We start from the raw sequence: 25,212 nt of genomic DNA, 5'->3' as shown, positions 1-25,212 counted from the left end.
ACCTATCAACGTCATTTTAATTATCGGTTTTATCGTCTCTTCCTGTCTTTTTTTCTTTCTATTGATGACACTGAATGAAAAAAGGCTCAGCTCCGGTGCTCTCCACTGACCCTCCCTTCCTCATTTCCTTAGTGTAATGTCCAGCTCACACTACACAAGTTGTCGGCCGATTTTCTAAACCTGAGAGACACATTAGCTGACAGAAATCCTACGTATAACGGTTCGATCGGGTTCGATCGTGCCGTGTGGTGTCCAGCCACATGGGCACAAAATAATGGCTACAAGTCCAGTTAACTAATTTTAAAATCAGGCATTAATCAATGCTTTGCAATGCATGTGGCTATAGAGTCAGCGTAAAGTCCTGACTGAATGAAAATCATTATAACCTATTTATGTTACATTAACGAAGAACAGCTGAAAAGTTGCCGGGTTTATCAATTGCGGTAGCAATTTGGCTCCAACTCATCTCCTCATCATTTCTATATTCTTTGCACGAAATGTTGAATAAACATTAATGTTGTTTCCACAAATCATCTCTGATGTTTGGGATTTTCCTGTGTTATTTCCCCTCAGAAAGCACGGAGGAGAATCCGTGCTTTCTGATTGGCTACCTGTCACATTCAGCGTCAACGCTCCCAGTCGGGGAATACCCCTGATTTAGATCGGAGCGGCCACGATGATCTACCGTAACACACCACACACTGCAGGATGATCGGTTACGAAACCACAAGCGACAATCTTAGATCAGCCAACAATCTAAGATTATCTTAAGGGGAAAATAGGGGCAAAAGAATCGTGTAGTGTGAACTATTGCATTAGGTAGTGGGATGTGCTCATCTTCTCTATTTAAATCTAGTGATTACTGAAGGCCAATATAGCATTCAGACTTCATAATCTGCTCTCTTTTGGTTGAATGCAGTATTTATTTCCACTTTGGCTTTATGTTGTCTAGTTTTTATTCAAGTACGCTTTTTGTTAATGGAGACCGAGAATCATTTTTGTTTTTGGTTGTTTTGTTTATCAGTCCCAGTGTTATGTGTTCTTTTGAAAATAAAGTGTATCTATCTATGGCAGGAAATCGCGTGCATTTATTAGTCATTTCCATTAAATCAGTGTCAAAAGGTMTTGAAACAATATTATAGTTTATCGCAATAATTTTTTAGACAATTAATCGTCCAGCAAAATTTGTTATCGTGACAGGCCTAATGTCAAGGATGACGGGGGTTTGCTCAGTAGGTTATTGAGATGTAGTTTGTGGGAAATTACTCGATCCCTCGAGACATCCGTCTTTCTCCTCCTGCAAATCCCGATTAAACGGAAGCGAAATGTCAATGTTTAATCAACATCTCAGCAGAAGGCGCCGCTGGAGCACATCGCGTTTGTGAGTCTCAGTGGGAACGTTTGGAGAACACAAGCAGCGCTTTCTATCCGTCCCAAACCACGTCTGTTGCTTTTTTTCTGATGGTTCATCATCAAAACAATAACATTTTTACCTGAATTCAATTACAGACCAGGATAGCGGTTGTATCCTGCCCCCTCAATATTAATACATTTATACACCATCATTCATTCTGTCATCATAATTAAATTCAAGACAGCAGAGGCATTTTAGGCGGGCTTAGAGGGGCAAGTAAAATGTTAAAAAGTTATAAAAAGAGGGGGATATGTCACTTGTAGGGTTTCTGTAAGTTGCACCAACTCAAACCTAAGACTTTTTAAGTCCAATACGAATGGAATTGAAGAACTGTAACATGACAGAATTATACCCAGAAAATTTTAATGGGTTGACAACAGCAATGAGCCAATGGTGAGAACAAACATTGGAAATGGAGCAAGTTTTATCTGATAAAAGTTCATCATATTTGTTAATACCAAAGGGAGAATATGTAATGTTTTCTGTTGGATAAAATAAATAAATAAATAAATAAAAAAGTAAACTGCCTGCAGCCCATATTTGCTTCTATGATTTATGTTTATGGCATTTAAATTTTCAATGTAAATTTTCACACATATGAGTTTGCATTACAGTGCATGGGCTGATAGATGTTTTCTAAATGAAAAAGGAGAACGTTTTTAAAAACACTAACATACTGGTGCATTATGCAGTCAAACCTAATCAAAATGTATGATGTTTCACCTTTCATTTCATATAGCAAATGCATTAGAGCACTACCTTTAGAATCGACCTTTTCCTGGAGATATGAGGCATACATTTAGAGAAAAAATTCTGCCTGAAAAATAGCTTTTAAGAGGTCATACAGTCTGTCTGGCTGTCTTCTTAGAAGTAAGCAATTCGGCTGAGGAAAAGTCAGCCTCTAAGAATGCAGAAAGGAGACCATCACATTATTAGCTTTTCTTGCTTACTGCTCTTAAATATAAAAGGGAATTTTGGAGTAGTAGAGTGGCTTAAAAAAAAGTATTGATGCCCCTTGGAGAACGATGTACAATTGAAACCTAAAGTTTACACACACTGAACAATTTTTCCTCCCTGTCTGAAGTTAAATTAGATCAAACTTTTCATTACAAATGACCAGATTACAAATCTGGTCATTACAGACATTACAAATGACAAATCTGGTCATTTGTAATCTGGTGAATGACCAGATTCACTTTGTAATCTGGTCATTCACTTTGTAATGACCAGATTTGGTCATTACAAAACATGTTTGTATTTCACAGAATACAAAATATAGGTCACTCTTTTCAGATTTATAGGCCTGCATCTATTTCCTTGCGCTTCACAATTATTGACGCACCGATCAGAAAATTTGGGCCGATATCTGATATTAATATTGCCGTTATTGGCAGATAGCCGATATTATATACCTTATCGACACCTTGAAAAAAAAAAAAAACAGTTAGTATCGGCTCAGTTTACAGTTTTATCTATCACACTATGGACATTGAATTTTATTGCAATGTTGTGAGGTAACATTGTGATAATAGAAATTAAGATTAGAAAAAACTATGAATTACTTCTTTTTTAGATAACTATGGCAATGAATGCATGGTACATCATTCATAGCATCACAAACACTGTTCTTGAAGAAATATTACCATTTGAAATAGGCTTCTTCAAGACACCACTTACTTAAAGAAGGGAGATTTATATCACTACAGTGCCCACAGTAATTCTGATAATATTGTAATTTTTTTTATTTCATGTAATTCATTGGAGTTTATAAAAAACAATAAAACGAGATTCTTAGTGGAGATTTCCCATAAATGATAAACGATACAATAAATGCTTATGTGTATATCAGACCAATACAACCTTAAAAATGACTATACTGATGTTAGTCCTTATTTACAATAATGCAATTCCAATAAAATGCATTGAGGTTTGTAGTTTTAACATTGAAGTTTTGCACTTTTTGCTACAGATCTGTAATGCGTCAGGCAAACAGAGACACTAAATCTCTCAGCTGCCCTCATGGGAACTGCAGCAAACTCCTTCACCTTTCTAACAGTGGCAGGAAAATAAAGCATTGTTCACTCAAACAAAGAGTGCTTGGATTCGTTTGTACCTGACAGATCATATTACCAGGGTCTCATCAAACGGAAGGGACTCCGACTGCGCGCAAAAGCAAAAAAAATAGTCCGCTTTGTGGAGCTGTGAAAAGAGCGAGACGGTTTGACGGAGACAGGCTGACTTCCGTAAGGCCGTTTATTCTTTTGCTACACACGTGTTGCAGAGGTTTAATTAATCTGCAGCCGCGGACAGCGCCGAGACCTGCGCATCTTCATCGGAGGAAAAGAGCGGGGTGAGTACAACAACAAAGCTGGGTCTATCATCTCAGAGGAAACGTTCAATAAGAACCGACAGTAATCTGAGCCTCGCGCTGGAGAAATACAGCGCCATTACTGCAGTCTTTGGGGTATCGGCAGATCCTTGAAAACAATTATCCTCAGTGGGACCCCTGGGGCTCAGACTTTCTAATTGGAAAGCACTTTGAGCCAAACTTTCTATAAACGCAAGCAGATAACAGCCTTATCTTTCCTGTAACTTTCCCAATCTCCTTCTTCATTAGGAAATCGGGACTGAGCTGTTGAAACAGCAGCCAGTCGGACCTAAAGGAGATGACTTCACTCCCCCTCTGGTTTCACAGCAGCACCTGAACGTTTACTCATGCTAACGGGGTGGATGTGCTGTAACAGTCAGCAGTTCTGCTAGATTAAAGAGTGAACTGCTGACTTAAAGTAAACAATAAAAACAGGACTGTTCTACCTGCAGCCGGTCTTAGTTTTATGGGCTGTTAAACGGTAATTTGGGCAACTAAGAAAAAAAAGAAGAATTTGAAATGTATTTATTTTAACTGTGAAGATTAAATACTTTAATTGAAGTAAAATTCATTTCTTGAACCTTTTTCTTTATTTTCTTAGTAAGATTTTGGTTAAAAAGTGATCCAAAATGATTGTGGATTCAAAAACACAAAAAGGGCTTAGCACGGTTGAGTTATTAGAAAGTCTGAGGAAAAGAGCGGGACGAGTACAACAATGAAAAATCGAGATTCTCGATGGATAGACTAGAGTTAGAATTCAATTTGTTGACGTTAGTCTCAGATATGCTGAACACTTATTAGTCGCCTATCACTTTCTTTAAGAAAAACGGTTTGTCATACAATATCTGTAAGCTACATACATTAGAAGCATTAGCGTGTTCTTTTGTCTTCTTCACCTGCATGGACAGGCCAGTGACACCATTGGATTTGCTAGCGTTAGCCTTGGAGATAGTAAAACCTAGCATGCATAAGACGGTCACCTACTGGATTGCCTTTTTCCTCTGGTGGCCATTAGCATAGATAAGCTAGTTTAGCTGGCATTAACCTTGGATAGGCTGGCAACTAACTGGTCACCTCGCACTTTCTTCAACATTATTGTCAAAGAAAGTGCATTATTGTTGGCATACAATATCTGTAAGCTACATAAGTTACAGAAACATGTTCTTTTGACAGAGTTTATTGTAATCCAACTTCACACCATGTATAAACATTATACAGAGCTGAAGTTGGCTTCCGATTGAGGTTTCCAAATCGGCAGATGGCTAAATATTGTAATTACCGTAACTTTATGTTCCCCTATTATTGCTTTTAAAAAGAAATAAATCGCCTCGTATCTATTTATGGCAGTTCACAGCTTTACAAATACTGTGGGTTGAAATATCCCGACTCTTCTGATAGGTGCATCTGAAAAGCATCATATCCGAACTTCAAAAAGTAGTTGCTGCTACATGTCTTTCGTTATTATGTTCGCCAAATTAAGCCGTGTAAGACAGCGGTAAACAAGAGGAGCTGTAATTGCATAATGACTCAAAAGGGATAAAGATTCACACTGAATTACCATTCAGAAACATGGGAAAACCGACCGCTGCTTAGGATCTGCGGCTCTCATTCAGTCAGGCGGAACAAACAGACCCAAATCACACAGAACTACAGCCTGGAGAAGCGATGCAAAAAAAAGTAGAGAGGTGGGAGAGGAGGCAAGGCAAGACGGAGAGTTAGAGGAAGAAAGAGCACAGTTAGGCCAATGCACCGGATGCCAAGATATTCACTTTCATCTCCACTGAAGCAAACGGTGAACAAAAAGGCAGCAAAAACACATGAGACCCACCAGCCTGACTGGGCTGTTTGTGGTTTTCTCCTGTTTGAAGAGGAGGAAGATGACAGAATCAGCTTTGTCTGCAACGCAACATATTTATTCTAGACGAACACAACAGGAGGGCCTTTTAAGGACAAGGATAACTTCCTGTTAAATATGTGATGTGACCAGGCGGAGATGTATAACCTGCCGCTCAGCTGTAATTATGAACGTCTGAGTGCGTACAGGAAGGGAAAATATGCCTTTCTGAGATGAATTCTCAAATAATGAGTCTTGGCCTCCGAGTGTGGATTGCTCATTTAATCTTATGTACAAGTAGCACTTATGTACAGCCCACAACCAGAATCAGCCCCAGCAGTGGGCTCTGAGCTGTGAGGGGGCAGCTGCTCTGCAATTTGATAAGGTGATGAATGTCAAGCATGGTAATTTGGTCTGGCTGCACAATCCGTTTATTGAAGGAAAAGGAGCGCTGGTGAGCGACGGCACCGGTTAAAGCAGCTATTATTTATTTAGGGAGGTTTGCCTTCTGGTGGGTGGTCAGGGTCCGCGGCCAACGACAAACCCGCTGTTGTTGACAGACAGTTGGTGGGAACAACAACGTGGTTTGGAAACGCTGACATCGGATCACTGACCCGACACAGCGGACGGTTTACCTACCCAGCCTGATGGGCAGACGGCCAGGATCCTTTAAATATGAGGCACCATCATCTGTCCAGGAGGTCCATTTGACTAATTCTGACAAAAACCTTACAGAGAGGGACAGAGCAGTGCTAATGAGTGCTAACCTACTCTAATGTAATATAAATCACTGCTTAATGTTGCTTATTACAGCAGGTTCCTACATAATTCAGATGTGGACATTTTTAGAGTTTCTAAAGATGTAAATTTGCAGTTATTTCATATTCAGTTTTACAATGTAAAAAATCAACATGAATTTATGACATTTCTAGAGTGGATTGGTGTCAAATATCCTGGAAACAATATGAAGTGGAAGAATGGGGGGAGAGAGAGAGACAAATGAAGAGAGAAAGCAAGATAGAGAAAGAGACAAAAAAAAGAGAAAGAAATAAAACTGAAAGAGGGAAGAGAGAGCAAGAAAGAACACAAACCAGAACCAATCAGCGCCAAGGAAAATGAACGACACTCCTGTATTTATGGATTCCAATAAGGTTCTTTGTCAGATTCAAAGTACCTTCTTAAAATAACCTCAAAGCAGGTATTTAACACACTGTTGATTAAGTGTTCATTTCTGTATTAAAATGTTATTTTTAATTAATCTGATATAATATTCTAATCTTAAATGTGGTGTTTCCATCATAATTAACAGAAATGAAGGCCTGACGTTATGTTTTTCCCCTTAGTGCACAAAGTTACTGAAATATCAGTAAATTCTCCATAATCTGATATGTTTTTTTGTCATATAGATATATTCTTTTTTTCATACTCAAATCAAATCCAGTACTTTTCCAGAATGCGTAGGATCCCTTTTAAAGGGGCAGTTCAGGACTTTTCAAGTGAGACTCTGTTAATGAACAAAATAGAACTCACTTTTCTTTATAATGAGAGAGAGAGTTACTCAGACGTTTCAGACGTGAACTCTTCAGGAAACAGTTTGGACTTCATATTTCTAATTGTGACAAATTGTCCAACATTAGCAGCGATTTTAGCCTAATGAATTCTACCTGTGAAGAAATGAAGACCGCACTGAACGTTGCTGGAATGATGGTGGAGGGGGAGGGGGGGATGACAAATGCATCTTGGGAAGAGGAAGAGAGCGGTTATTCTGGTTAAAGTCAGAGCAGAAATATTACTTCCACTGTGTGCCGTTCATCAAGGTGAGCTGCGTTCCTCACCATCATCTCCGTTTTCTCACCTTCGCTGTAGTTTATTTATATAACCCAACATAGTGCAAGCGTTGCACTTCTACCCGGAGTCCTGTTACATTATAGAGCTTGCTGTGCGGGTTTTATATAGGCCACAGGGCAGCGTTTATGACACTTTTCATACATCACAACCTAAATGATTCATGCCATCGAGGAGCTACAGACTAATGATTTAGCACAATTAGCAGTTTAATAAAGGGATTTCTAAAACAAAGCTGACGACACCTGGACAATAAGAAGTAGCACTTAGTTGTTACTTTTTGCTTCTAAAACACTAAATACTAAAAGAACAGAAAATTTATGAGTTCCAGAAATGACACTATTAATCTGTTATGCTATTTATTATCCCAAATAAAAAAATGTCGGGGAAACATTGGCCACTGTTTTCTTGCTTTCATTTTCTATCATTGTAAGAAGAAAATCAAACATTAAGTGGATAAAGCGGAGAAAGGCTTTAATAGACCAACACTTTCTGGACCAACAAAATCTAAAACATTCCAGCCTAAATGTTACGAATGTGTTTGTAAAGCAGCAGTATGGAACTTTCATTTACAAAACATCTTTTTTAGACATTTCTAAAACTAGCGATGAAAAGCTAATGCCTGTAGCATTAGCCCTTAGGATCTGCTTTCTAAAGATATTTATTCAAAGATACAGTGGCAACCTAATTATATATAGCAGAATAAAAATAATAATGACCATCAAATAAATTCTTAACTAAAATCCAAACAAGATATAAGTCTGTAGCATTAGCTTTACATTAGCATTGCTTGAAACAGCTGCAACAGTCAAAATTATGTTGTACAAATGTTGCAACTGCGCTAATTCACCGTTCACACTATATCTTGTACATAGAAACTGGTTTAAAAAAAGATTTTAAAAAGTTTTTAAATCTTAAGAAGTTTTCCTTTGAAAATCTGAATCTTCCACCAGGTTATTTTACAGAGCCGAACTGAAGGAGTGACGTGTTTGAGTGGAGAAGGAAACCAGAAACAAATAACAAATGGGTCAGTGCACTTGAGAAAATGAAAAGCCACAACGCAGAGTATAATCATCTATGTGGGAAACATTATGCAGAGGCCTTAAAAATGCATCTAGACACAACTTATCCAGAAACGCAAGTGTGTTCCCACAAATATTGACTTTACTGTATTTGCAACACTGCTTCCAGAACACCACATTTAGATCAACTCGTGTTAATGTAGCCTCTCAGATCAATGGTCGTTAAAGTCTTCCGCAAGGAAAAACGGGCTTCCATAACGTGAAACTTCCAACTTCCAGAGTGGCTCTCACTGACGCAGTACTTAGGATCTACTTCCTAAAGAAATTTACTCAAAGATACAGTAGCAACCCAAATTTACAGAGCAGAATTAAATATTAATAATGGCCTTTACTGGGAAATAACTTCTCCATACAAGTTGGAAAGGAGGATGTAAAAGCTACATGAAGGACTTCATGCTGAAACTCTTTGTTACGTAAGGGACAGTGAATGGCTGACAGGTTGAAATGTATTACAAATGTCTCCTCTCATCTTCCATCACAGGTGACATACTATGTCAGCCCAAAATATACAATAAATACAACTTTGTCAATATTTTGCGAATGTCAAAGAAGCCCCACAATTTTGCAATTGCTCTATTAAAGAAAGATTGAACAAGTTTGTCTACGCAATAAATCATTTTAAAAAAAACTATCGTCGTACCATTTCCTGTCGTCTTCTTTGTCGTTTCTGCCAGTAGTAGCAAGAAACGACACTTTTGTGCGATGCGACAAAAGTGTTTCCGTCACAGTTTTGTGGAACACACTAATTTCTACACGGCCAAAAATAATCCCCCACATCATCCCAACGCCAAAACTTTTTTATTGAAAATACTACGTTTCCATTAAGCTAATTTATATTCATATTTCCTATTTGCGCAATTATATGGTCAGCTAGTGAGATCAGCAGCAGAAGCCAGCAAACCGCAGAGTCATTGTGCTTTTCTAAAGCAGGGAATGTATGTTTAATTATAGGAGGCCTTCAAAGAGGCTTATCAAACGCCCGTGCGTTTGTAATGAGCTGCAGCTGAAATTATTCACTATAACAGAATCTTAACGTCAGATTTACTAACAGATAAGTGCTGCAATGCTGATTCCAATACCTTCAAGCTAACATGAGAGCAAACAGAGGTCAGGAAGTGTTAAATAACTTTAAAATGTAAGAAAAGTAAGCTCCTTTGAGCTTCTTATCACTCAAAGGAGTCAAAACTCATTTCAGAAGATTTATCATCCACTTACACGCAGCGAGATGAAATGTTTGATGAGAGAGAAAGCACACAGATAGGAGGGCAACGCACCAAGAGGGAAAACCAACTTCATTCTTTGGTCTGAGGTGTTTTTTTTTTTTTTAACTTCTGTGTTTCATTCATGTTTAATCAGCTTCCTGACTGCAGCGGCCCTTTGAAATCAGACAATGTGTGTAGCCAGAGGGAAGACATGACTTAATGCTCTGCTGCACCTCTGCAGATCTGAGCTGTGATTAACGACGCAGGACGCCGTTTAACCACTAAATTATCAATTTAAGGATGACTGAACTTCATCTGAGGCTTACGCCAGGGTCGCACCTTCAGATTAAGAGGATTAAATGTGCTAATTATGAGGATTCACATTAACACCTAAAGCGTTAGCATAAATTCTAGCATTGGTTTATTGATTTCAGCACAAAGAGTTCAAGTAAAACTAAGAGAGATTTACCTTATTGGTCTGTGTGCAAGCAAAACGTAATGCTGGGGCTGAAATGTTCATACCAGAGCAACATTAGCATTAGCAGGACTCTAGAGAACGTGACTGTAAACTAAAAGAGATAATTCAGCCATTTACAGTTGACACCAGAAGTTTACTTACAGCAAATGAAAATCCAGACATTCCAGACATTACTAGTCATTTATTTATTTTAATGTGCAAAATGTACATTAAAATAAATACTAAATTCCATTACTGACAAAAATGTCATTAATGGAAATAAAATTAGAACATTTCAATTATTTAAAATTGAGGATCATTTCCCTTTTCACTCACTGTTCAGATCATCTTTTTTATCAGAGATTTTATTCATGGCAAAAATAATGTTTCGCTGGAGGTGAGGGAGTTATATCACTAAGAGGACAGAGAACAATGTGATAAAAAAAAAAGAGGCTGGAACAAGATGTGCAACCCTTCAAAAACCTGATAGAGCAACAACAAACGGAGCCAGCAGAACCAGAACTGAGGTCTGGAAGATTTTCCAAATATTAGCTCCTCCGAAGACAAAACGAATTTCAAATTTCACACTTTGCTGTCTGACAACCTTAATGGAAAACTTTACAACCCGCTTGCCTCCGTCCGTCTCCTCCGTCCTGACGACGTTGTAATAACATGCTCACTTGAGCCGGCAAGTTTCACACTTTCATTTTCACGCGGAGAAAAAAAAAAGCTCTCTGGAGGAACACGGTACGGGGAGAGGCTGGGCGCATGAGTGATTCTACGACACCTAAAGAGACAGGAAATTAAAAGCGAGGAGGACTGATGGCACACGTGTGGAAGTGCAACAAACTGATCTGAGTGTTGCCAACGTTGGGACTAAAAAAAAGAAAGATGACGGAAAACATTCAGCAGTCAACGGAGGAAGCTCTTAATGAAAAATACAAAACAAACATATTTTACCATCTTACACATCTGGTTCAAATCCCATCTTGTGAACACAATCTTACCTTGTTATTGGAAAACATTCATACTTCCTCATGGGGCCACATACTCGACTAATATGAAAGATTGCTGCAAAGCAAACGGCCTAATCCAATCGACTGTCCAATCAGGCTGTCTGCTCGTTAGGAGCAGGGATCGCTTGATTAAACTGAACAAATAACTGCGCTGTCAAAAACAAACCCACTTAATGGAAACACGCCAAAGAAAAAAAAAGGAAAAAAATCTGTAATATTTTACATTTACACAAAAATCAGTGAAAATATAATTTATCATTTATTCCCTCCATTCCTCAAAAAAAAAAGAAAAGAAAACAAAATTCATCTGGCTCCTTATTCCTTATTTTTAAGCGGGCATATATAATGGCGTTGTCTCCGGTCTCACGCTGATGCCAATTTTCACACTGAGCTGCTAAAAATCAGCAGAGAGAGAAAAAAAAACCCCAATATCTTCTGAGATTGTGTGCCTGAATCTGAGGATGGGCTTTAAATTATGGAGGCAGCAGCAGCTTTGGTGAAAAACAGGATGTAATTTCAGCTGTGATAAGCAGTCAGGAGTGTTTGAAAAATGATTCACCCATAACGCCGGACGGCTGGCCTAAAAAAACACTGGTGACCGGGGGCAGCTAATATTAAAATTCCCTCATCTCCTTTTAATAAAATCCAATCTGATAGGGTCCATGGAGAGGAGGAAAAAATTATCTATCCCTCAACTATTTGGCTCAGTAAACTCCCAAAGCAGACTGGAGAACTCATTAGATTGGTCTAATTTGTTGGTGAAGTTGCAGGAGATGAGACTCTCCACTAGAAAACCTGGCCTGGCAACAGTCTGCAATGTTCTAATATCTTTTAGATAGCTCTAAAATCGCAATCTATGCAATTTCAGATGTATCTGAAATTAAGTAAAGCCGCAGAGTAAAAACATGAGCAATCCCATGTTTATGTCGGGGATAAATGTGAACAAAAGACAGATCTATCTAAGGCCAGTTCACTGGAGACATCTGAAAACACCAATGCCTTTAGTTGAGCTAAATGTTTAAATTAACCAAGTAAATAAAAATCTGACTAAAAACATCAGGATACGATTTTGACTCCCATGTAAGCAGCTTGGAGCCTTCAGGCTCTGCGACACCAATGTCTGAAGCTGCTGCTGCTGCCCTCCAAAAACCTGGCATGGTGATGCTTAAAAAGTAATAAAAATATTCCCGGGTGCCATTTAAAAGGTCTGAAAAGTAACAGTCAGTAAAGAAACAAAAATGGGTGTTAAACAATCAAACATTTTTGTCTTACACCTGCATCAATTTAAATGCTCAACCGAAGTCTGTGTGTTAGCAACAGGTTGAAGGAAACTATTTATGCAACTTATGAACTTCTTCATGTTTCATCACCTTAGAGCCACAAACATCAATGAATTATATTGAAAGTTCATATAATAGAAAAGTCTTTCTGAACAAGATTGGAGGAATTCAAGTGTGAATGTTTCTCGGGATGAGTTGCAGAACTTTTTGTTTGTAGAATACTATTATAATACACATCATGCCACCAGGGAGCAGTGAGCAGTGCTGCACCCCACGCTGACTAACTGCATCTCAACACCTTATTTATGTCAGGATTTCTTCAGGCTGAAAGAAAGTTTTGTTTCTGCCAAAGCAACTTTAGTTTATTTTCATTTATTATGCTTCTAAATTACAAATAGAAGTAAAGAACTAACTTCTTTTTTGATTTCCATTTGTTCTCAATCACTGAAAAGTTCAAAATCCACACTTTCAGAATCTGCAAATAACTCAAAGTAGACTTGTTCATGGATTTGTCATGGACAGTTACATTTACCAGACACAGCACCACTGTTCTCATTAAGATGAACAAAGAAGAGTACAATAAGTGAGTTAAGAGAATAATATTTTCATTTCAAGTTGCATATAACAAAATGCTGCGTTATTTCCAGGGCAGTTCTGAGTTATTTGAGTGTTTGTTAAATTATAAATGTGTCAAACACATTTATAATTTTTAATATAATCCTCAGCCTGGAAAAGTTTGAGAAACACTGCAGCAGAACAACTCTTGAATCAGCTGTAATGGACAACATGGCAGATATAGGTAATGCAAAAATAGGATGATAAAAGAGGCCACATTTAGCAGATTTTTATTTGTAAAATTAGAAACTACCCTGATGATTTCTGCCAATGGAGCAATATTTACAGATACGCTTTTCTCACAAGTCCCAACAGCATAAACTGTAACAGAGCTGCAACGTTTCAACAATCCAAGAGTAAAAAAAAAGAAGAAAAAAGAAATCTTTGGAGAATTATGTCCGTCTAAGCAAACATGCAACACGGAACGGAAAGAGAGAAGCATCTCAACAGCTTGTGAACAAATTTAAGCAGTTGAGTTTGAACCAAATGCCTCAGCAGTCGGTGCTCAGCTCATGTGCTCTTTGTTACATCAAATTAGGATGATGAAACTGAAGTGAAATGGTGGCTTCAATGAGTGCAGTTTTACTTTATATATGCCGTAATGTGCGAGCATTCAGCCCATTTAATAAAAGTCCTGTCAGGATTGAATGAGAAAAAAAAAGGAGAGTGAATATAAATGGCAGCCGAGTTAAAATGAAGGGTTTCCCCCCCCTCCCTATTCAAGCAGATGGCTGAGCTGAAAATGTAACAAACTCTATGGAAATGATTTGAACTAAATATGTTTTTATGGTATTTGGCTACCCAACCTGTATCTGCCATGAAGGTTTTAAGAGAAACAAGCCAGCCACACCCTCACTGTTACAGTTCCAACATTTGATTTGAAGTCTAAATGAAACCCACAATGTCAAAAACACAATGACTTTTGATCTAAATATTCAATATTTGGACATTGTTTAAAATGTCTCCCTGCTGAACAGTCTCACAGAGGAGGGAAGCAGTTTATGTTCGAAGGGAATGAAAGGAGCCAAACTGCCAACAAAATGACGAAATGAACAGGAAGCCACAGAGAAACAAAGTCATGAAATACTAGTCAAAAGTTTCTAGACTCTATAAGGACTAATGAGTCCTTATAGAGTCTCATTAGACTATAAGGACTTCCATCCATCCATCCATCCATCCATTGGAAGTCAGGCCAAGGCCAACCAACAATTTCACCAATGGTCATCCTAAATCTGCAACTGAATGTACAGCATCACACCCAAATTAGATTTCTCTAAATATTTCAGTGTGAGATTATGAGGATGAATTCATTTTGCAGCGTTTCACACATCACTTACCACAGGTGCCAATAAATGTGGAGGATTCCATATCCTCAGTTTTAAACACAGACAGACCCAATATGAAGACAGGAAGTTGAAGGCATGAGCAGGTTCAAGGTTAGTTTTGATTGGAAAAAAGTTGTACAAACTTGGCGTTTTTGCACTGCATTTAATTACAGGAGACAGTAATGGAAGTGTTTATGCTCAAAGCACATTAGCTTCATAGTGAATTCCTAAATGCACTCAGTGTGTTTGGAAGTCATTCAGAGACTCGGCTCTGGCAGCAGCGCGCAGGACGAATGCAGGATGCACGTTAAAAGCACTTTATGCTCGACTTTAGATGATGCCTTAAATGTTTATTAGGAGAAATATAAAGTGCATTAGCAATGAACCCACTTAAACGCTGTCACTGTTCTGCAGAGGAAATGGACAACAGCGTAGTACATGTTAATGCAAACGGATTCATTCAGCGCTTTAGCGACAGACTCTCACGTGAAACCAGACGTTGTTGCCAACAGTGCTGGCTGGGCATCCTGCTCCACAAAAAGCACACACAGGCCTGGACATTTATCTCTGTGTTCACTGTTAACGTTTTGGAAGAAATCTTACATTTTACCCACTTAAAAAGTAACATCCATTTAACCCAGTGAACCTGTGCTGTTTAAAGAAAGGCTAAAGAGAGAAAAGCTACATTGACGTTACTACGGTTCTGGTTTTCACAGAAAGCTTCAAGTATGTAGGTGCTTTGGCTTCAGTCTCCTTCAGTAAATAAACAACAACTCTGCTTTTTCCTGTTGAAGAGTCCCATGATGTCTGTCAAGGAACATGATGGATCAGGTAATATTGACACTATTACAGGATTCTTCCATCTTAGGTACAATTCTTCTTACTCCACAGGGGAAAAAAACACTAAGAAACTGATATGTTTAGCAATGCTAACAGCTAATATTGGACGTTACAACAGATTAAAATGTCAACTTCATAATCATCATAATCCTTCCTTTAAAAAAATATCAAACCTTTAAAGATGAATTATGCCATTCATAGCCCTTAAAGAGAAATAAAGTAGGTTGAAGATTTTTGTAAAAAAAAAAAAAGTATTTCCATAAAACATTTGCTCCATCTTTTTTTTTTTTTTATAAAATCCACTTTTTTCCTTCTTTCTTCACTGTAGCACTAATTTAACTAATAATCAGTGAGATGAATTTACAAAGTGACATGCTGGACATTAGCGTCGTTTTGCCATTAGCGGCGTAAACCGAATGCCTCCAGCGTGTTGGCGGTTGGACAGGCGGCAGTGAGAAAAGAGCAGTGGAAACCGCCGCTCCGCTTTCCCCTGCAGCGGCTGGCCCCGGCAGAACCTGAATGGTGCCGAGAACAAAACGGAGACATTCACATCGCCGTGGTCTCTTAGCAACAGATGTGAGCGCTGTTTTGTAGCAAATAAAAGGAAGCGATCGAGCCAGGCATGGAGACTGACAGAATGGCCGCCATTAGGACTGGCTGGAGGTCTGAAGCAGAAAGGAGCCGAATGTGGACGCATGGAGAGACGATCAACCGAATCTTTGACGGTTTACTGGACACGGGGACGACGGGGCGGCTCCACGTGTCAGAGAATCCATTTAAATTAACGACTTCTGGGAGTTTCTTTTGCTCTAGCTTAAGTTGACAATTGTGTTTATCCAGCAGGAAACAAAGTACGTTTTGGCATTCAGTGAGTCTGTCAGATGAGAGATTAAGTGTTTTATTTGACAATAATATAATGAAGAGATGACACTGGCCAGCAACGGTATGTAGGCCTTTTGCAATAATCAGTCAATCGAATAATAAACTAAAATGACCGTGACAATTTCCAATCTGGCGATTAATATTTTTTGAAGGGCGAGTTTATTTACAGAGACTTCATAATCAGTTTTATTTATGGTTTTTAGGTGTTGTTTTTGATTCCATTTTGTCTATTGTTTGTGGTTGTTGCGTTTTTGTTTTCAATATTAAATGTTCTACCCAACAGTTGTTCATCTTAGAGCGAACTCGCATATTCCACTGTCAATACATTTCTTGAAAATTATCTCAAAACGACAATATTATTGTTTATCGCAATAATTATTGGGACAATTTATCATTCAGAAAAATGTATCAACATGACAGACTTCTTAGATTGAAAGTAAATCATTATAATCTAACTTAAGATGGTGTCTGTTGACATCTGAATTTATATTGCGTAATCCAAACCTTACAACAATTTTGGAAAGTTATTGTCTCAACATCAAGTCTCAACATCAAGTTTATACAATCAGAACGTTCCAGGCTCAGCAGGGGTTTAGCTCTGGTTCATATGATGAACCCATGACACCGGTGTCTTTCTATACAGAACCCAAACACCCACCTGCCAATTTGTGTCTGCACCGCTCTCCCCAAATCAGATTCACACCTCTCCCCCGGTGTGTCAGGGCGTTTAATCAAGAGCTGCTCCTCTCTGTCTCTGAGCAGTCCGGAGGCGGACTTCCAGAGAGTTTAAACAGCATGTAAACAACACTGTGGATGGTGCATCTCGGGCCTGACTCATTAGCCACAGCCAAAGGTGCCAGACCAGGTGATGGATGGCGTGACATGTCTGAACTACCTTGGATACTGAACCACAGTGAACAGACAGAGTGCTCAGTGTCAATGTGAGGAAAGAAAAAAAGAAGAACTGTTGCATTTGATGCTTTGTTAGTTCTGGGTGGTGAAGCTGCAGCTCCAGTTGGAGATTGTTTGCAATATGCAGTTGTAAAAACGACGCACAAATAGTTACTGAAATTTTTTTGCACAACGCTGGTACGCACAAATACCAAAACAAAGCCGACAGACTCAAGGTGATCGCTAAAGTCTGTCATTTCAGAAAAGCCAAGGATTCTCCTCGAGCTACAGTGACAATTGAGAGTGAAAGAATTACAGAACCAAAGAATTACAGAACCAGTTTTTACAACATTTAACTTAATTACTCACCGGAAACAACTTAAAGTCAATTGGAAACACAGCTGGTACTGGAAAGAAATTAGCTAAGGTCCACAGGATCGTTTCTATTTATTCAAGTTAATGAAATTTCAGTTTTTGTTATTTCGTTAGTTTTAGTTAATCATAATAAGGTTCATTTTACACCTGATTGTTTCAATTGCAGGGGATGGAGAGTATAAGGTTTATTAGTGCAGGTTTTTATCAACATTTTGGTAAAGAACTTTAACTTGTAAAATCATATATTCCTTCTATTTAAGATGGCAGGTCTTCAATGTTCATTTAATCAAACAGATGTCAGAAGAGCAAATGGAGAGACTCCATCCAGGAAAGAAGTATCACAGCTAGTGATACTTCTGGTTTTTAAACTAAGTGTTGCTTAGGTTTTTAAAAAGTTCACATTGTTTCTAGGTTATCATCCTTCTAATGAATGTTGCTTCATAGCATGAAACAATAAAATTACATCTAATGCCTAATTTTTTACATTTTGATTTATATCCAGGGGTTAAGACAATCTTTTCAAGCCGCTTAAGTTTCCAAGAGAGACAATTACCGTATTTTCCGCACTATAAGGCGCACCTAAAAACCTTCAATTTCCTCAAAAGCCAACAGTGCGCCTTATAATCCAGTGCGCCTTATATATGGACCAATATTGAACCACAACAGRTCTAGCAACTACGGTAAGCAGCCGCCGACTTCATTTTCCCCCGTAGAAGAAGAAGTGCGCTGTGCATGCTGGGATAGTTGTCAGAAAGCTGGTTTGTTAATAAAGTTTGATAATACATTTAAAGCCAAGGGGGGAGGGGCGGAGGAAGAGAGACAGAGGCTGCGGCGGCAGCGTGTCGGTTGATCTGTTACCCAGAAAGCAGTTGGGCACAATATCGCAACACCAACACCGTGAGTGAAACAATGACTGGGGCAGCCTACTATATAAAGTACTCGGGGACCACTTCTTTACAAATGTGGATGTGTAATAATAGAGTACAAATCGGCAACCCAAACTGAAGCGTCTATTCTATGCGCCTTATATATGAAAAAAGTTTTAAAATAGGCCATTCATTGAAGGTGCGCCTTATAATCCAGTGTGCCTAATAGTGTGGAAAATACGGTAGGTGTTTAAAAAGTAGTATTGGCTCAACTACTCATCTGGTGATGTCAAAAAACCATAAACCACAATTTCCTCAGAAATTATTATTATAAAAGGATAAATTTATGTGTCCTCGTAAATTTGTGCTCAGCACTATATTTTGTCCTCATGAACAGATGAGGACAAGACACAGAGCCGACTTACGTAAACCTTTCTGTGCTTTTTTTTATGACACTGTTTGGTTATTGCTGATGTAATTGGAGAACAGCCAATACAAACAATAGGGGGGAAATGAATCAAATTTGGTTCAATAAGCACATATAGTTACCTTTAACAAACTAGATTGGATCATTTTAATTTTTACCATAGTAAAACACAAGCTGATCATTTAGTGAGAATATAAAACTGGCCCAATAATGTTTTAATATCTCCTGATATCACATTTCGTTACACCCCTAAAAAAAACCCTATAAAACGGGCAAACTCCAACCCCTCTAATCAAAGTTTCAACAGTACGGCTTTACAAAAACCAGTGCTGTCCGTCACTGAGGAGTTTTCAAATTTAAGGGAACTGCAGCTCGCAGGAGAAGATCCGTCTCTTGCTCAGAACGCAGCAGAGACGGTGAAAATCATCTGCTGTGGCAGACTGACGGCCCGGCCTGTCCTTCAGCAACAGGAGTTTCTCATAATTATGTTCTGAAATCTTCAAATGCCTGCTGTCTGTTTGGAATTAGTCTCCATGGCAACGGACCAGACCGTCTGGCTGTGGCACAGACACGCTGATGAAGTGGTACGTTATGATAATTGTCACTTACAGAAACGCTGGACCTGGAAATATGCAGCATATTTGGAAGGTGGGCACACAATGAGTCATGTTTTACCCCCCGGTCCACCGCCCAGCGGGGGGTCTCTGGTGAGCGTCAACATCAGCTACGACAGTGTGTGACCTGAAGCTACTGATTGATTTTATTCCAGGGTTTCTGCAGGTTTCGCCAACTCAAATGTAAGACTATTAAAGACCTTTTTAAAAAGATAATTAGGAATGAAATTTAAGACCTATAGCACAACAGAAATGTACAAAAGAATATCGCACATTTCACACAGCGGAAGTGCAAAGCTTCTTTGCATAGAATGGATGTAGCATCATACGGGTCGGCAACAGAAGTGAGCTAAAGGCAAAGACAAACCAACTGACCAAGTGTAAATTTGGGAAGTGCCTTTTTTGCAATGACAGATGCAAAAAAAAACAACAACAAAAAAAAAACAAACTGCCTGGAGGCAGTTGAGGCTGCCTCCAGGTAGTTGAGCGGCAGCGTCAACTACCTGGAGTCACAGATCACAATGCAGACGTCTGTGTGTGACTTAATATTTTGCCTGACAGAAAAGTTCCATGAGAAAATAACGCAGAATATACGGGATTTAATAGTCCTGCCACGACAAAATTCTAGACCTGTGATTAACGTATTTAAGACCAACGTGCATATTTTCCAATGAAATTCAAATATTTTAATGCCTTTTTTAAGGCCATTATGAATAACATTCAAGATTTGTGTCACAACAGAAATTTTATTTTTTAATTAACATATTATAAATAGCAGTGCGGAGCTTTTTGCACAGCATTCATGTAGCTTGGCAACAGAAGTGAGCCAAAGGCGAAGACAAACGTCGTCCAGCCAACTGGCAATGATTACATTTGTCAGTGATGGGTGCAAAGCAGCTAGCTAGCTACAAGGGTTTATTGGAAGTCAGTTAGCGGTAGCCACAACCACTTCCATGTCACAGAAACTAATAAAGACGTCTGCGTGCCATTTGGTCTTTTACCTGACAGAAAAGTCCCAAGAAAATATATACTACATAGTATATTCTAGGTTAAATAGTCCAGTCACAACAAAATTTAAGACCTGTGATAAACATATTTAAGGCCAACTTGCATATTTTCTAATGAATTTAATACATTTTAAGGTCATGGCTTTAGATACATGAATTTAAGACTTTGTAAGGATGCCTGTACTCCCTGCATTCTATCTCTGAACACGTTTGACTGGATAACAACTGTTGGTTTAAGACCCTATTATATCCAGTTTGGCGAGGACAACTGGCACATAACATTTGCTCCTCACCTTGGGGCATTCTCTGACAAACTGGAGTCACTGGGAGGTGTGGTCTGAAGTCTTTCCTCCACTCCGTCTGGCTTAGAAGGGGGCCCTGATGTTGTCGACTGTCCAGCTTCTGGCTGCTGTTGCTCCTCCTCCTCTTCCTCAGCAATATCCTCGTTGCCCGGCTTCTCCTTCCCTCGACCCTCACTCTCGTTGTCGCTCTCCTCTCCTAAAATGTCGTCCACCTGAATTGGGTTTGGTTTTGGAGGGGGAGCTTTTGTTTAGTTTGGATTGTTTTCCACACCTTAGTAACACCAGCATTAACACATTGAACACAAATCTCAACTCTGTCTTCTAAAACCCAGATGCAACTAAATAACTCAACTAGTCTGAGATGTGTCTTGTGAACTCTTGAAGGGTAAATGAAGTTGGGGCCCCATGATGCTGTGGCTGAAACAGGTGTGTCATTTCTTTTGGAAACAATGCTCATCACATATCCAGTAAATCAGCAGGATAAAAGGTGTGTGTAGGTTATTTGGCAGCATTAATGAGAATAAAGAAGATATGCACTGGACTACCACTTATGGACGATTCAGAATTTGTGGATTTGTCTGTGGAACGTGACTCCAAACTGTTTGTAAAAAACTTTTTCCATTCGCCTAATTTTTCGTAGGGCATATCTGAAATATATTGAAGGAAAATCCAGCATGGAAAGTTAAGAAACTTCAACACATCCTATTGGCTGGCATTTGCAAAGTGGCCAATCAGGGACAGCATTGCATTTTCCTTCATACTGACATCCCTTCTAAAGATGTCAGTAAGGAAGACTGCTGATGCTAGCTTCTGTGGTGGTGCTGAGATGGTTTCCACTGTGTGTATTAATGCACATTAAGGTATATTTGGTATTTGAACTATTAATCTAGGCAGTTATAGTATTATTAGAAGGGTCTCAAACGATCGCGGACCACAGCTATAATACATGGCGATGGACTCTTTTGCTTCGTACATTCTGTCAGGAAAGAACAAAAACATCTGTGATACTTTTAGGGCCGGGACCTTAACTTTTAGCGTTTTTGTAATGCAATTAATTGCATTATGTTACATATACACACACACACACACACACACACAAATGCGCGCGCGCACACACACAACAAAAGATTGTATTTTTCCAGTACACTTGTAAATCTGAAGCATAAGCGATATCAGCAAACAACAATGGACGACAAAGCCTCCTCTGTTGGCCCATTGCTGGGTTAATGTTTGCTTCAAAAAGCAATCTGATTGGATGCTGGAAAATACTATTGTGTTCAAGTAGTGCCTAAAGGAGTTAGCCTATCAGTGAAGCTATTTAAGCATAAAATAGCATCTCAATGCAAAACATGTTGCAGCAGAACAGAGGTCAACACTAATGTCCACCTCCACATTTTTAAGGGAAGAATTTTTTCAAAATTCCTGGAATGATCCGGGGTTCCTGAAACACTGGAAAGCTGAGTAGGTTTAGTAACAATTTGATCTAATGGTTGAATAACCTAAACAACAGATAAAAGGAAATATCTCCCTTGTTGAACTAATGTGTAGTCACTAATTTAGCAACAAGGGGTTTTAAATTGAGAATATTGCTTAGGTTGTCTGTATATGGTTTTTGATTAAAATGTGGAATTAATTACAGGCCCTGTAATTAACCCGATTAAAAACTGTAATCGAGTCCCACCACTAATTCTAAAAGTCATTTGCGCTAAAAAAATAAATAAAAATAATAATACTCTGCACTGAACACAGTTAATCAACTCAAAAGGAAAAATCTAGACAATTGAAGATGCAGAGCACCTATCCCGGTCATTTCTAAAGCTGACGATTACTGACCCGTTCAAACGGGTTAGCCTCTTGACAGCTTTCGGATCAATATCAACGGGTACAACCCATTGCTTGTTAAATATCGACTCGTTTCAATCACTTTCTCTTTGGTCAAAACAGAGATGAATGAAGAGGGACGAATGTTTCTGGCTCCACGCCAGGCTCATTACAGCCACACACTGCCGTGTCGGTGACAGGAGGGACGCAATGTAAGCTGATCCATACAGGAACAAGGGAAAAAATAACACTTGTCTTTGTTCTCTTCTCCAGCTTTGCTCGGATTTGATTGAGGCCGACCTTGTAGGCGTCTGGCACATTACAGGCTACAGATCCAAACAAAAGAGGAAAATGAGCTTGGTTTGTTTCCAGAATAATATCAATTCACCATTTCATTTTCTCATCTTTTTGTCAGGCTAAGATGGTTCCATTTCTTTGACATTTTCCCCAGAACCGTGTCCCACAGTTAGAAGCCGAAAAGAGTCATAGAGACGTAACTTCAGTTACTTTTGCCTTTATTGACCCACTTTCTGCCATGACTGGGTTCAAAGACACACGCCCTGACATTTTATGAAAAAAAAATTTTTTTTGCTCTCTCGGCCACAAAAATTTGTTTAATTCATAATAGAACCAGCAGTGAATCCCACAGATGGAATATATTTTCCAAAGCGTGGGAATGACTGACTGACTGAACGTAGTGTGAAGCTCTTTAGGATCTTCTGGACTTGATAAATCACTGTACAAATACAGTCAGAATTTGGTTTGTCAGATAATCAGCAAAACATTGTTCTGAATATTCGCGTTGCTTTATTATTTTGATTTTAATCAAACTGCAGATAGGCAGTTTTAATCTAGTTGGCAAGCAAAATCTTTGTTCTCACAGTTGTGTCATAAATACGTCGTTTTCAGTGACGTCCTGATGACGAGTCCTGAAAACCCATATTAGTCGAAGATGGAAAAGCTTTTAGTGGCTGGAAAGTTCCCCCAAGTCTCTGCCTTGCGTCTGAAGAGGTCTATAGAGATGCTTAAGATCAGCACTTATTTCCTTGCACCATTAAAGTAAACATCATCTCTCCCCATAATATCAACAAACACAATGCAGAGATATTTTAGAAAATAGTCAAGGACTATAAGGCAGTGAAGTTGGGATTGGTGATCTGGTTTTGGAACCAGAAGTTATGGGAAATCGACTCGGCGTGGACAAAGTTAGGTCAAGGACCAGCTTTAACGTTGCTTAAAGCAATAACAATGTTCAACAGTTCTTTCATGCACCGTCTTTGTTGGTATGACTGAACCTGAACTTGCTTGAGAGAAAAACGTAACACGATCTTGCATGTGTCATTATTTGGACATTTCATCCAGATCAATGTTTTCCTGATGCTCTGACTCTTGTACTTTAAGTGGCTCAGTAGCTGTATTTCCATTAAAAATGTGTGCAAAAATTTAGCGATATTCCGCTAATGTTGAAAAAACACAACTATTGTGTTTCCATTAATTAAGAAATGTGTTAATCCTTTAAGTCATTCAAAAACATGACCACTGTTAATTTATCAGAAGAGGAATAATTTAAAATCTTTTGACTCGTTTTATTCTCTCTTCTGCCCGGATTCATTGAAGTCGTCATTGTATCAGCTGAACCATAAAGACAAGACAAATCGCTTTTCCAAGTCCAAAACATAAACAACATTTATTAGACAAACAACTAATGAAACAGACAAAACTCAATAAAATCACAAACCAGCATCCAATTCAATATTTACCTCATCCGACAGACATCCACACACCACGAACAAAATGGACTGTCCTTAGCTAAGTTCATCTAGTTAACTATGTTCCAGTAAAAACCTGTTTCTAAGATCAAAGAAGTGTTATTTTCTTTTGAATAAAGACATATGTTTTTATGACCCTGTCCATATAGGAAGCTCTACTCTGTTGGCAGGACCAGATTGTTTTACACCAGCTGTTAAATCTTATCAAAGTGGTTAAAAGGTTAAACTCACACACAGAGAGACTAGCTGTGTTCTAAATTAGAAAGAACTACAAGCTAAGTTATTTTAATTCAACTTAGTGTATAATGTTTCAATAGAAATATCCTATTTAAGAGATTACGCTAATTGAATCGTGGATATAATTTGAAGTGAATTTCCTTATTTTGAAACACCACTAATTTTATCTAATATTGAACATATGGTTAAGTTTTTACAACTAGCTTATTTTAAGTTTATTTTCTTAACACCATTCAACTACTTCCTGTTGTCTTCTTCATGGTTTGCGCCAGTGGCAACATAAAGAAGACATCACAGGAGTCATGTGACTCGCGTGATGCGAAAAAAAAGTTTCCACTGTAAGTTTTTAAAAGTCCAAAAAAACAAAACAAAAAACTTTAATCCTACTCCAAAAACTTTTTATAGAAAAAAACTTGCAGTATTTTAAAAATTGGCTTGTTTCCACTGAGCAAATGTTTTTTTCTCGAAATGTTAAATTCTGCAATTATATGGTCAATGGAAATGCAGCTGGAGATGGTTGAGATCTGAACAAAAATAAAACTAAGACTGAAAAATAAACATGACGTTTTGAAAAGAGCAGCAGATTAATAGCCCATAATATTTATGTAGGCAATGGAGGAACTCAGAAATGAATTATTTTTCTATGGTCTTTTGGGGTATGTCTCTACCGACTCTGATGAAGACACAGATGGTGTTGAAAAGTTTGCACAATAAAAGCTGAAAAGTCATCAGTGAGCTCCAGC

At 38.5% G+C, this 25,212-nt stretch overlaps 1 protein-coding gene across 2 annotated transcripts in view; it reads right to left on the bottom strand.

Moving 5' to 3' along the window:
- ctdp1 (CTD (carboxy-terminal domain, RNA polymerase II, polypeptide A) phosphatase, subunit 1) overlaps window positions 1–25,212 on the bottom strand; it is a 70,502-nt gene that overhangs the window by 16,880 nt on the left and 28,410 nt on the right. Inside the window, exon 12 of one of the 2 annotated variants that reach the window (XM_008421378.2) lies at window positions 20,634–20,854. The exons of the other annotated variant lie outside the window; for it this stretch is intronic. Coding sequence (XP_008419600.1) covers window positions 20,634–20,854 — 221 coding nt within the window. The remainder of the gene's footprint in view (window positions 1–20,633; window positions 20,855–25,212) is intronic. 2 annotated transcript variants of the gene reach the window in all.

This window comes from Poecilia reticulata, linkage group LG11 (assembly GCF_000633615.1).
Source record: "Poecilia reticulata strain Guanapo linkage group LG11, Guppy_female_1.0+MT, whole genome shotgun sequence".
Taxonomy (NCBI): Eukaryota; Metazoa; Chordata; class Actinopteri; order Cyprinodontiformes; family Poeciliidae; genus Poecilia; species Poecilia reticulata.
This window is presented reverse-complemented; position numbering and strand designations above follow the sequence as displayed.